General features: G+C 43.4%; 1 protein-coding gene across 3 annotated transcripts in view; it reads left to right on the forward strand.

The window, feature by feature from the left end:
* Positions 1 to 13,682, forward strand: part of uba3 (ubiquitin-like modifier activating enzyme 3) — a 29,562-nt gene extending 15,880 nt beyond the window's left edge. For all 3 annotated transcript variants that reach the window (XM_028824508.2, XM_028824507.2, XM_028824509.2), the window contains 7 exons: positions 1,007 to 1,060; positions 3,205 to 3,241; positions 3,334 to 3,415; positions 4,588 to 4,688; positions 5,872 to 5,935; positions 8,767 to 8,821; positions 13,032 to 13,682. In XM_028824508.2, coding sequence (XP_028680341.1) covers positions 1,007 to 1,060; positions 3,205 to 3,241; positions 3,334 to 3,415; positions 4,588 to 4,688; positions 5,872 to 5,935; positions 8,767 to 8,821; positions 13,032 to 13,120 — 482 coding nt within the window. In that variant the 3' untranslated portion in view covers positions 13,121 to 13,682. The remainder of the gene's footprint in view (positions 1 to 1,006; positions 1,061 to 3,204; positions 3,242 to 3,333; positions 3,416 to 4,587; positions 4,689 to 5,871; positions 5,936 to 8,766; positions 8,822 to 13,031) is intronic.
* Positions 13,683 to 14,213: the final 531 nt, after the last annotated feature.

Genomic DNA, 14,213 nt, shown 5'->3' on the forward strand with positions numbered 1-14,213 from the left:
TTTGTTATGTTACAGCCTTAATAAATTTGCAAAAACCAAGTAAACTTTTTTCACGTTGTCATTATGGGGAGTTGTGTGTAGAATTCTGAGGAAAAAAATGAATTTAATCCATTCTGGAATAAGGCTGTAACATAAGAAAATGTGGAAAAAGTGACCCCCCCGGGTGGAACTGAAGAGTCGAATAGTGTTGGACTGAGATCGTTCCTCCCCGTTAGTGGAGCAGGACGGTGACAGCAGTCTGTTGCTGAAGCTGCTCCTGTCTGGAGATGATACTGTTTAGTGGATGCAGTGGATTCTCCATAATTGATAGGAGCCTGCTGTGTGCCTGTCACTCTGCCACAGATGTCAAACTGTCCAGCTCCATGCCTACAATAAAGCCTGCCTTCCTCACCAGTCTGTCCAGGCGTGAGGCGTCCCTCTTCTTTATGCTGCCTCCCCAGCACACCACCGCGTAGAAGGGGGCGCTCGCCACAACTGTCTGATAGAACATCTGCAGCATCTTATTGCAGATGTTGAAGGATGCCAGTCTTCTAAGGAAGTACAGGCGGCTCTGTCCTCTCTTACACAGAGCATCAGTATTGGCAGTCCAGTCCAGTTTATCATCCAGCTGCACTCCCAGGTATTTATAGGTTTGCACCCTCTAAACACAGTCGCCTCTGATCACGGGGTCCATGAGGGGGCCTGGTCCTCCTAAAATCCACCACCAGATATATACTGTATAAGAACTCAGTTAGTAAACATGTACAATTTTTGCATTATTTAATGAATCAGTGAGTGACGTTAATAAGCACTTCATATGCATTGTTCTCCCTCATTTGGCTGAGGTTTCTGATTCATAAATAGAGCAGTTTTTGAACCCACTTTGGGGATTTTGGAATAATGTGCATAATCTGTTTAATGCCCTCTTGCACTGCAGTGATAGGTAGGATTGGGTGGGATCATGTGACCATTCCAATACCAACGTTATTTTCATGGTGGTCTTTTTTTTTTTTTTTTTTTAAAACAGGAGTTGTGAAAAGAATAATTCCAGCTGTTGCTTCTACAAATGCAGTCATTGCTGGTAGGTTGATTAGATATACTAGTAATGCATCACATTTTCTTATTGTAAGAATAAACCTTTTTTACTTTTTTATGATATATAATATATTGTCATAGATGGCCGTAAAACATTGCCCGGCCAGGACGCCTCTTCGTCGAAAGGACCTGGGGAGCAAGCTTGGTCAGAACAGTACCTCCCCCAGGATAGTAAATGGCAGCCCCCATGGGTTGCAGTGGTGCCTGGGACTCCCGCAGGGCTTCATGGGAGATGGAGTTGTCTACAGCCCTGTTGGGGGCGCCACCAGGGGGTGCTGCAGCTGCTCCTGAGCCTGTACAGGCGATCCTTTCACCACACCTGGAAGTGCTGCCAGAAGTAGGTCATCAAGCACCTGGAGCACTTCCAGGTAACCTACAGAAGGAGCCAGCAGACAGTACTTGGTGAGCCTGAGTCAGGTGGAAGGTGGACAAAGCTTGCCAAGGAGGAGTGGAGGAGACCAAGAAAAGAGAGTATTGTGTTTAGGGTGCTGTTTGTTCTTAATGGGACTGTGTTGTGGCTTGTGGGAATGGGAAGACATTGTCCACAAGTGAAGAAACAAAAAAAGCATTTCTGTTTTTATAAGTGCCTCCTGCGTCTGTCTGTGTCGGGTGGGGTGGCTGGCACGCCCTCTACACTTGTCACAATATTATATCTCTCTCTCTCTCTCTCTATATATATATATATATATATATATATATATATATATATATATATATATATATATATATATATATATATATATATATATAGTAATCCCTCGCTATATCGCGCTTCGCCTTTCGCGGCTTCACTCCATCGCGGATTTTATATGTAAGCATATTTAAATATATATTGCGGATTTTTCGGTGCTTCGCGGGTTTCTGCGGACAATGGGTCTTTTAATTTCTGGTACATGCTTCCTCAGTTGGTTTGCCCAGTTGATTTCATACAAGGGACGCTATTGGCAGATGGCTGAGAAGCTACCTGGCTTACTTTTTTCTTTTGCGCTGACTTCCACTGATCCTGACGTAGGGGGATTGAGCAGGGGGCTGTTTGCACACCTAGACGAAATGGACGCTCGTCTAAAAATGCTGAAAGATTATCTTCACGTTGTGATCTTTTGTGCAGCTGCTTCCTGAAACGACATGCTGCACGGTGCTTCGCATACTTAAAAGCTCGAAGGGCACGTATTGATTTTTGATTGAAAAACAAACTCTGTCTCACTTTGTCTGCTTCTGACGGAGGGGGTGTGAGCTGCCGCCTTCAACAGCTTTGTGCCGCGGTGCTTCGCATACTTAAAAGCCAAACAGCCCTATTGATCTGTTTGCTTTTCTCTATCTCTGTGACATGATCTGCTGACAAGCACTCCTTTGAAGAGGAAGATATGTTTGCATTCTTTTAATTGTGAGACGGAACTGTCATCTCTGTCTTGTCATGGAGCACAGTTTAAACTTTTGAAAAAGAGACAAATGTTTGTTTGCAGTGTTTGAATAACGTTCCTGTCTCACTACAACCTCCTGTGTTTCTGCGCAAATCTGTGACCCAAGCATGACAATATAAAAATAACCATATAAACATATGGTTTCTACTTCGCGGATTTTCTTATTTCGCGGGTGGCTCTGGAACGCAACCCCCGCGATTGAGGAGGGATTACTATATATATATATATATATATATATATAGATATATAGATAGATATATATAGAGATATATATAGATATATATATAGATATATATATAGATATATATATAGAGATAGATAGATAGATATAGATATCTATCTATATCTCTATCTATTATAATGTAGCAAAGTGCAGAATTTTGCTTGGGTTAAAAACATAACTCTATTTCCATTACAGCCTATTTAAATGCCACTTTGTTTCCTTTTAATGTTTATATTGAGACTCATGCATTTAATTGACCTCTTCACAATGCAGTAGTAATAAGTGTATCCGTTTAGTACCAAATGTCAAATGAGATTGTGTTGTTTTTTTTTTTATTTTATTTGAATATTTGTTATGCAAATGAAAATAAGCCACATTTATTACAGATTACCATATCGTCATATTCTAATATATTAATTTCTATTGTTTATCACCAATACTAACTTCAGATGTCTGATATTTTTGCTTGTTTATTTCTTTCTTTAGCTTCTTGTGCAACTGAAGTTTTCAAGTTAGCTTCGAGGTGAGCAGCTTTCCATGTTCGTTGTATTTTTTCCAGCATGTTTTGGGAGGCGCAGTAATGGAGCGAATTCACATTTGCATTTCTGTTCACAGTGCCTACAATCCTCTTAACAACTACCTTGTCTTTAATGATGTTGACGGACTCTACACTTACACTTTTGAGGCAGAACGCAAGGTATTGCACTTTGTAAAGCTATGTAAAAATGTCCAGATTTCACCAGGAGGGTTTTTTTTTTTTTAAACCAAAAGTTAGCTTTGCAATCTCATTTTTATTCATAAAATATAATGCTTATATATAAATTTGCTCTGATTAAATTCTACAATGTTAGTATTGCTAGGGTGTTTCTTTTTTCCTTTTCAATTTTATTTCCTTATGCAGTGCAGGTTCCATTCAGTGCTTTGGGAGCTGTATAAACTTAAGACTATCATGTTGTATTTTTCCAAACCACTTAATTCAGTGCTTTGTTACGGGGGGGGGCCTAAACTTATCCTTGGTGCTTTGGGTAAATGGCAAAGAGCCACGGATCCTTCATATACACAGACTCACATTCACACCCACCCACCAATGAATGTCCTTAGCAGTGTGGAAGGAAAGCCCCCGTAGACCCGGTAACAACTCCACACAGATGATGTCAGGGTGTGGGATTTGAACTCTGATGGATTATTGGATCCACGAAACAGAAGCACCAAGTACTGTGCACTACCATACCCACTTGAATATGACAATGTAATACAGGTAAGGCACAAGACACCATGATAGCCATATTTAAAATATCGCATGGAGACGCACCATATAAGTAACCGAGAAACACATATGTTAGTCTGTCCGTGCCTCTTCCAGTTTAGGATAGTGGGAGCCAGTAAATACCTACACGAGTTGCCAAAATGTGGTACCAGGCCAGTTTATTTTGAGAACTGCTTTGTTGCATCTTGCCGTTGATTGTACAAGAGACGGTTCTTTACAGTGAAATATTATGTGGCCTGCAGAAACTGTTGACTATCCATGTATGACAAAAGTCAATTCTTCAGATAAAGGTAACATGGAGGATAGTAGATTCTGTGAATGTGCTAAATTTCATGATCTTTACAGTGCTAGGGTGTTGTACCGTGTTAGCCATTATGAATGTAGAAAAAAGTCATCTTGCCTGAAGAAGGGGCCTGAGTTGCCTCGAAAGCTTGCATGTTGTAATCTTTTTAGTGAGCCAATAAAAGGTATCATTTTGCTCGACTTTTTCTCTATATGATCTTTACAGGAAGGAAAGTGGCCACACCAGACTCCAAATTAATGGGAATGCATTTTGTGTGTTTCCTTTTTTACTTTCTTAATGCAGTTCCTTTCAATTGCAGGACAATTGTTTTGCATGCAGTCCGGTGACCCAGAAGTTACAGTTTCCATCATCAGCTAAGCTCCAAGATGTCTTGGATTTTTTGAAAGAAACTTCTTCTTTGTAAGTGCATCAAGCTTAAAAATACAGAATGTTGTTGTTTATATGCATTAAGTTTAGTTATTTTAAATTCAGTTTTATAGTGAATGATGGTTAATACTTTTTCTAAGCAGCCTGAATTAACACAAATAGCAAAAAGCAATTTTCAGAAATGACCGTGATCCCTTGTGAAGACAGTGCAGTAAAATACCTACTCAAATTAGCTTTATAAAAGTTTTAACCTTTTAATGCAATAATACATAATTTAATAAAAAATATTGTTTAAAACATGGTTGGGTGGGTTGTTTAAAAGGAAAGCAACCTGTCATTTTTATAAACTAGCATGTTGTTCCCTGCTGAGTAACCTTTCCACTTATTTCAGTTAATAATTCATTTCCAAGCTGTGTGATACAGTAAAGCTTCACCAGATTTCTCCAGATGAACAAAATTAGACTCCAAGCCAGCAGTGTAATAGCCTCGGCTACATTACACCTACCACTGATGGAGTGTGATCCATTTGGAATAATTGCAGAGATGTCTAGGACTAGTGGGCAGTGCCAAAATGTGACCCCATAACATTTGATCGTGATTGGCTAACACAAGTAGTAAGACGCCGTTGGATGGCAATCGATGGAAAAACATGCCGAAGGAAATCTGAAGCTGCTGTACTTGACCTTGTCGTGTGTAATAATCACAATGGTTCCCTCCAGCATCAAACCGAAGGTTCAGCCCTCTAAATTAGTGAGTGCCTTGACATTTGAGGATAGTAACGATGGAACTACTGTGGTGGGCTTCTGTATTATTCTGTAATGTAAAATAGTAAAGGAAAATGAGAAGGAACAATCTCTACAGCAACAAGATGAATTGATATGGTGCATTAGGTTCCCAGTAGTCCTATCGGGACTTGTCGCATAGCTTTGGCCCACTCAGCATGAAGTCAGATAATACCTGAACCCTTTTTAACCGTAATCGCTTTTCCACAAGTGGTTTGATGAGCAACTTCTGGATTTACAGAGCAAAACCTCGGCCATTAGCTTCAACTTCCGCCTCCTGCTTATACAAAAGGTTCCTTATTAATATACAAATGTAATTAGTTTGTAAATACGCATTTTATTGACTTAAAAAGGCTTATTACTGAAGAGAATTATATAGGTTTTTTGATTTTTTTTGGTCTTATTTCAATGTAATGTTTTGGTTACTTCTGTAGGCAAATGAAAACCCCAGCAATAACCACGACAATGAATGGGAAGAACAAAACACTTTACTTACAGGTGACTTTTTTTCTTTTTTTCCCCCCCCCCAATTAACTTCTTATGTTATCAATGTGTATTTAAAAATTATGTGAAAATTACAATGGCTGTCAAATGTATAACTACCCATATCTTTATATACTGTATAATACCATGTTTCCCCGAAAATAAGTCAGGGTCTTATATTAATTTTTCCTCCAAAAGACGCACTTGGGCTTATTTTCAGGGGATGTCTTGTTTTTCCATGAACAAAAATCTACATTTCTCTCTGTTATAAAAAAAAATCTTGGAAGGAGACGATGTGTGATTTTTCTCAGAGACACTTTAACGACCTGCAAAACAAGGCACTGAGACAAAGGACAGCTGCTGCACAGGCTTTTAAATGATCGACACGCAGCACGACAACAGTAAGACAGTGGCTGATTCGACCGCGTCTCCTTAGCGTGCGTTCAGCACCAAAACCCACACCTCCACAATGCGAAGTGGCTGGCACACAGCACACCCCGGGGGGTGGGCGAGTGAAGTGAGCCGGGGGCACAACCCCCTAGTATTCTAGAACAAAAATTCTACATTTATTCAAATATAGTCATGTCATCATCTTCTGGAACATCATCATAACTCTCCAAATCCCGAATTCCATTATGAATTTCTTGCCACTCCATTTCCTTTAGAACAATTGGCCCCAATCTCCCATGTCTAGCAACAGAGCTTTCCTTAAATGAGCACCTCTTGTCCATGTATCCTGCTCGTAGTGCATTCGGATATCCAACTTCTTCTTTTTGCAGAAAGCAGTAAGATTTTTTTGCCCTGGGACTCCTCCACAATTCCTTTCTTGTACTCGACAGAATAGCTTTCTTTTTGCACTCCTCTTGTCGGGGGGTCAAAATACCGGTATTATTTTCTGTTCATCTGTGTACATACGATAGCGGTAGGCATTTATCACTCATCCAGAGTCTCCTGCACGGGATCGTAACTAGGGCTTACTTTCAGAGTAGGGCTTATATTACGAGCATCCTGAAAAATCATGCTAGGGCTTATTTTTGGGGAAACATGGTACGCCACCGTGGCTGTCCGTTAGTCTGTCCAGGATTTTAAATCACCTGTAGCTGGCAAACTGTTTGACCTATTGACCTGAAAATTGGTACACATGTACTGCGTGACGTCTACTATCTGCTTTACGTGTGATGATTGACCTGCAAGGCTATTCCTCTTTTTATTTTATTGTAGAATCAACTCTCGGCAGTGGCCAGCAGGGCGGCCGTGAGGCACATGTGTACGGGTGCCGTTCTCATTCCCTGTCCCCTTCGCTGTCACTTCCCCTACCTCTTCATATCTTAAATCATTCTTGAGGCAGATTGAACACTTAAGTGAAAAATGAAGGAAAACATACTAAGTAATTGCAACAGAAACACTTAATTAATTTTAACGCGAAAAGATGCAGACAAAAGAAGTGGGCGGCAATGGTGGAGAAAAGAAGAGCTGCTCAGGAAGCGGCAAGTGCATCAACCTCGAGCAAACGAATGATAAACATACAGAGAAAGAATTGAAAACTAGAAATGGTCAAGTGTATTCACTGCATGTTATTGTGCAGTGTACTATTGCTGGTTTTGGAACATTTTAATTTAAGAAGTATAAGCTCTTCCGCCATACAGTAACTTGTTAAATACTGGAGAGCACTTGTAGACCTTTTTGTTTTTAGTGCTGTCTGAAATTGCTTTTCATAATTCCTGGCATTGTGGCAGGGTAGACAGTATTGTACTCATAACTCACCCCCGCCTACATTTATTTATAATATGCTGCATTGGAAAAAATGTATTGTATTCCAATGGTTGTCATGAAATGTCGATTTCATATATGATGTGTCAAACTCTTCAGCCCGCAGTTTTGAAAAGCTGGGCACATTATATAAAATACACAGCTAGCTTTCCAGCCTTTGTTGACTTTATAAAGCACACTGTTGCTTTTAGTGTTATGTTACAGCATAGGTTCTTAAACTGCGGGTTACTGCCATGTTGTCTGAATTTGGGGTCCCACAGAGTCATAATTCACAATAGTAGGGGGGAAATGGTCACATACGGTTTGTAGAGAGGCTTGCGATTGGTCACCGTGGGCAGTTTAAGCAAACGGCATTGCTCCATTATGAACCGCATCAGAGATTCTGCAAGGGAGACCAACCCAGGTAAGTGTCCGTGGCGATTCTCAATGTGGTTGGCGGCAAGTCTCCAAGGGTGAAGCGTGATGACTGTGGCCGGGGATTCTGGATCTCGAAGAAATAAAAAAGGCAAAATTGGTTTGCGACCCAAAAAAAAAAGTTGTAAGAACCACTGTTTCTGAAAGTTGTACAAAATATTAAAGTCCTTAACTTATCAGTGTTGGCAATATTTTATAAAAGTTAATACTATATACTAGACTGTAGGGAGAGTGGGGTTTTGTCTAACATTGAGTTGTACTTAGTTTTCAAAAATGGTAATAAACTACTTGTAAAACTGTCTTCCATGTTTGTATTATCAGAAAAGTGCACACTATATGCAATATGAAGAAATGGTCTTTCACTTCATGTACATCACACAATTTGATGTATGCGGTGTCCATAAGAAATGTGACGACTGAGAGAAGACCACTCAGTCCATGTGTTGCTCGTTTGTTAAGCTAATTGCTCATCCAGATCTGTCTATTTTGTTTCAGATTCCCACAGCTCTGCATAAAGCAGTGCTTCTTAGCTTTTAGTACTAATCTCCACACTCCATGAAGCCCCTCAAGATGTTCAGCCCTAGTTTTATTGAAAATGTATTCTTAATTGTTACATCTTACAGAGAAGGTTTATAGTCTTTAAATCTTTGTTTATTTTGTAGACTATTTCCTCAATTGAAGAAAGAACAAGGCCAAACCTTTCTAGGACATTGAAAGGTAATACAGAGCTTTTTGTTTTAAGAGTAAAAATATTGAATTGCATATTTGCCTTGATGGAGCTAATTAAATTTAAAATATGGATTTGTATTCTATTATGCTGTTTTCTGCACATTTCTAAAAAAAAAAAAAAAAAAAGCCAGAATTGTCTCTTGAAGCCATCAATTACCGTACATATTCACGTATAAGTCTGGTCCATCCATCCATCCTCTTCCGCTTATCCAAGATCGGGTCGCAGGGGCAACAGCTTGAGCAGAGATGCCCAGACTTCCCTCTCCCCGGCCACTTCTAGCTCTTCCGGGGGAATCCCAAGGCGTTCCCAGGCCAAACGAGAGACATAGTCCCTCCAGTATGTACTGGGTCTTCCCCGGGGCCTCCTCCCAGTTAGACGTGCCTGGAACACCTCACCAGGGACACGTCCAGGAGGCATCCTGATCAGATGCCCGAGCCACCTCATCTGACTCCTCTCGATGCGGAGGAGCAGCGGCTCTACTCTGAGCCCCTCCCAGATGATTGAGCTTCTCACCCTATCTTTAAGGGAGAGCCCAGACACCCTGCGGAGGAAACTCATTTCAGCCGCTTGTATTCGCGATCTCGTTCTTTCGGTCACTACCCATAGCTCATGACCATAAGTGAGGGTAGGAACATAGATCGACTGGTAAATTGAGAGCTTTGCCTTACGGCTCAGCTCCTTTTTCACCACGACAGACCGATGCAGAGCCCGCATCACTGCAGATGCCTGTCGATCTCACGCTCCATTCTTCCCTCACTCGTGAACAAGACCCCGAGATACTTGAACTCCTCCACTTGGGGCAGGATCTCGCTCCCAACCCTGAGAGGGCACTCCACCCTTTTCCGGCTGAGGACCATGGTCTCGGATTTGGAGGTGCTGATTCCCATCCCAGCCGCTTCACAATCAGCTGTGAACCGATCCAGAGAGAGCTGAAGATCACGGCCTGATGAAGAAAACAGGACAACATCATCTGCAAAAAGCAGTGACCCAATCCTGAGTCCACCAAACCGGACCCCCTCAACACCCTGGCTGCGCCTAGAAATTCTGTCCATAAGTTATGAACAGAATCGGTGACAAAGGGCAGCCCTGGCGGAGTCCAACTCTCACCGGAAACGGGTTTGACTTACTGCCGGCAATGCGGACCAAGCTCCGACACCGATCGTACAGGGACCGAACAGCCCTTATCAGGGGGTCCGGTACCCCGTACTCTGAGTACCCCCCACAGGACTCCCGGAGGTACACGGTTGAATGCCTTTTCCAAGTCCACAAAACACATGTAGACTGGTTGGGAAAACTCCCATGCACCCTCCAGGACCCTGCTAAGGGTGTAGAGCTGGTCCACTGTTTCACGACCAGGACGAAAACCACACTGTTCCTCCTGAATCTGAGGCTTGACTCTCCTCTCCAGGACCCCCGAATAGACTTTTCCCGGGAGGCTGAGTGGTGTGATCCCTCTGTAGTTGGAACACACCCTCCGGTCCCCCTTCTTAAAGAGGGGGACCACCACCCCGGTCTGCCAATCCAGAGGCACTGTCCCTGATGCCCATGCGATGTCCTACAATATCCAGAGCCTTGAACTCCGGGCGTATCTCATCCACCCCCGGGGCCCTGCCCCCAAGGCGTTTTTTGACCACCTCGGTGACCTCCGTCCCAGAGATGGGAGGGCCCACCTCTGAGTCCCCAGGCTCTGCTTCCTCATTGGAAGGCATGTTAGTGGGATTGAGGAGGTCTTCGAAGTACTCCCCACAATGTCCCGAGTCGAGGTCAGCAGTGCACCATCCTCACCATATACAGTGTTGACACTGCACTGCTTCCCCCTCCTGAGATGCCGGACGGTGGACCAGAATCTCCTCGAAGCCGTCTGAAAGTCGTTCTCCATGGCCTCCCCAAACTCCTCCCACTCCCAAGGTTTTTGCCTCGGCAACCACTGAAGCCGCATTCCGCTTGGCCTGCCGATACCTATCAGCTGCCTCCAGAGTCCCACAGGACAAAAGGGTCCTGTAGGACTCCTCCTTCAGCTTGACGGCGTCAGTCACCGTCGGTGTCCACCAACGGGTTCGGGGATTGCCGCCATGATAGGCACCGACCACCTTACTGCCACAGCTCCGGTCAGCCGCCTCAACAATAGAGGCACGGAACATGGCCCATTTGGACTCGATGTCCCCCACCTCCCTCAGGACGTGGTTGAAGTTATGCTGGAGGTGGGAGTTGAAATTACTTCTGACAGGGGACTCTGCCAGATGTTCCCAGCAGACCCTCAATACGTTTCAGCCTACCAGGCCTGACTGGCATCTACCCCCACCATCGAAGCCAAGCTCTGCCCATCTCTTCACCCAAGTGTCCAAGACATGTGGCCGCAGGTCCGACGACAACCATGAAGTCGATCATCGAACTGAGGCCTAGGGTGTCCTGGTGCCAAGTGCACATATGAACACCCCTATGCTTGAACATGGTATTCGTTATGGACAATCCGTGACAAGTACAGAAGTCCAATAACAAAATACCACTCTGGTTCAGATCGGGGTGGGGGGGGCCATTCCTCCCAATCACGCCCTTCCAGGTCTCACTGTCATTGCCCACATGAGCATCAGCAGTACGAGGGATTCCCCAGAAGGTATGCCCTTTAGCACCCCCTCCAGGGACTCCAAAAAGGGTGTGTACTCCAAACTGCTGTTCGGTGCGTTCGCACAAACAGTCAGGACCCGTTACCCCCCACACACCCCCACCAGAAGGCAGAGGAACGCTACCCTCTTGTCTGGCATAAACCCCAATGAACAGGCTCCAAGTCAGGGGGCAATAAGTATGCCCACACCCGCTCGGCGCCTCTCACCGGAGGCAACTCCAAAGTGGTAGAGAGTCCAGCCCCTCTCAAGGAGATTGGTTCCAGTCCACGCTGTGCGTCGAGGTGTGCCCGACTATATCTAGCCGGAACCTCTTGACCTCGCGCACTAGCTCAGGCTCCTTCCCCTTCAGAGAGGTGACATTCCACGTCCCAAGAGCCAGCTTCTGTAGCTGAGGATCGTACCGCCAAGGTCCCCGTCTTTGGCCACCACCCGACTCACACTGCACCCGACCTCCTTGGCCCCACCTACAGGTGGTGAGCCCATGGGAAGGGAGACTCACATTGCCTCTTCAGGCTGTGCCTGGCTGAGCCCCATGGGTTTAGGCCCGGCCACCAGGCGCTTGCCATCAAGCCCCACCTCCAGGACTGGCTCCAGAGGGGGGGGACATGCGTCTGGGCGTCCAGAGTTTTTATTCTTCATAGTAGGTTTTCTGAACCGCTCTTTGTCTCGTCTCTCACCTAGGACCAGTTTGCCTTGGGTGACCCTACCAGGGGCATAAAGCCCCCGACAACAGACCTCCTAGGATCATTGGGACATGCAAACGCATCCACCACAATAAGGTGGCGACTCAAGGAGGAGATAAATCGGGTTTTGAAACCGAAAAATCCATCATAAAATCAGACCCTGACTTATATACCTATTCAAAAATACAACACATGAATTTGTTTTTTGTTTATTTATTTATTTTTTTTTTTTACATCTTCTTGCCTTCTCCAATCTCGCATCAGTTTCTCAGACACATTGAATTTTGTTGCAGCAGCGCAGTTACCAATTTCTTTCGCTACTTCAACAACTTTTAATTTAAAACCAGCTTCCTATTTTTTCTTCTGATCGAATGATAAACGTGTATGAAGGTGTGAGACACAAAAGACCCAGATCAGTGCAAACGTTGCTTCGGAATAGTTCGGGTATTACCATGTGGTCACGTAGGCACAATAAATAGAAAACAAAAGGCCGTGTGCTCCATGGTTACTCTGTCAGGTGGGTATTAGCATATCGTAATCTCTTGGACCAATAGCGTGAGTTTTCCACATTCGACTTGTATGACCGCCATTATGAACTACCAGAAATTATATGGTCAAATCAGGCCCAGACTTATCCACGGGAGAACTTAAACGTGAGTATATACGGTACTGGATGATGGCGTAATCACAAGATGACCGGGGGGGGATTTGGGGGTGTGGTATGTCAGACTCGACAAAGTGAGGGAGGTTCCAGCTGCCAAATTATGTGGATTGAGAAGATGAAGTTTGGTCTTAGGGCTGTGTCAAGTCTAACTGATGAAGACCATCACACAACACTTAATATCACTTTTTTTTTTTTTTTCCCTTTTCTAACCCCCCCCCCTTTACAGAACTGGGTCTTACAGATGGACAGGAGCTGGCAGTCGCCGATGTCACTACACCTCAGACAGTGTTGTTTAAACTTCATTTTACATCCTAACACTTGACCTCCTCACCACTTTGCTGTTGTAAGCATTGACTAAATATAAATTGTTATTTCCAGTTACAAAAATGTAATCTGGTTTTCAGATTCTTTTGTGAACTTTCTTGGAAATGAGCAGGTAACTCCATGGTGTCTAGGTTTTAGTTAGACAAGTATTATGCCCCACAGTTTTTGTTTTTTTCCTCTGAAGGTTCTTTTAATGTGTTCCAAGCAATGTTGCTGCAGTATGTGAGACCAGTATTTACTAAGTGAGTTATTTACAGCGGGGTAACTAGTCATGAATATTAAACTGGGGGGGGGGGGGGTTTGGGGGTGCAGTGGCATTTTTCTCAGATTCCCCAAAAGTGTATTTTAAAAAGATTCATTCAGTTTTACATTTTTTTTTTTTGGCTTGAATATTTATTTGTTGTGCACAATTCTTGGTTTTTATAGAAGACCACTGAATTGAGTGTTCTAAAATTCAAAGTGACTAATAATAAATATAGAGATGTGACTTTTGTTTTCTGGAATGAGAGCTGAATCAAGTTTAACAGAAAATAAAAGGTTCACACACAGTTTATATAGTTTTGTGTATGTGTTTTTGTTTTTTTCCAATATTTCATTACCCTTACCTGTCCCAATATTATAATGTCTGAACTGGTAACAAATGAAGTCTGATGGCTAGCTCTGGAATTAATGCTGCTTCAGTACCTGCAGGTAACGTACATTTTTGTTACTGACTTTTTTTAAAGTATTATGTTCTGTGTAATACAAAGTGCCGATTCTGATTTTATTTTTTTCCACCCCTAACACATCTTATTTATTTACATGCTAGCTGTGTAAGCCTGTGCTGTAAAAAGCCCAGACTCCTAGAAACTATTAAAATCGTCAGAAAAAAAATTGAAATGCAGAGTCGACAGTGTAATTTTGCAGACGTGCGCACCGCCCCTCGTCTATCAGCAGCTAAGCGAGTTTCTCTATTTCTCTTTCCTCAACGGTTTCACTTTGGCGACAGTCGCTTTCTTTGAGCTTCATGCTGTAGCCTCGCACTTCCGGGATGGATGGACAGCCAGACTTCCACGCCTAGACGTTTATATATTAGACTAGGTGG

This window comes from Erpetoichthys calabaricus, chromosome 18, assembly GCF_900747795.2.
Source record: "Erpetoichthys calabaricus chromosome 18, fErpCal1.3, whole genome shotgun sequence".
NCBI lineage: Eukaryota > Metazoa > Chordata > Cladistia > Polypteriformes > Polypteridae > Erpetoichthys > Erpetoichthys calabaricus.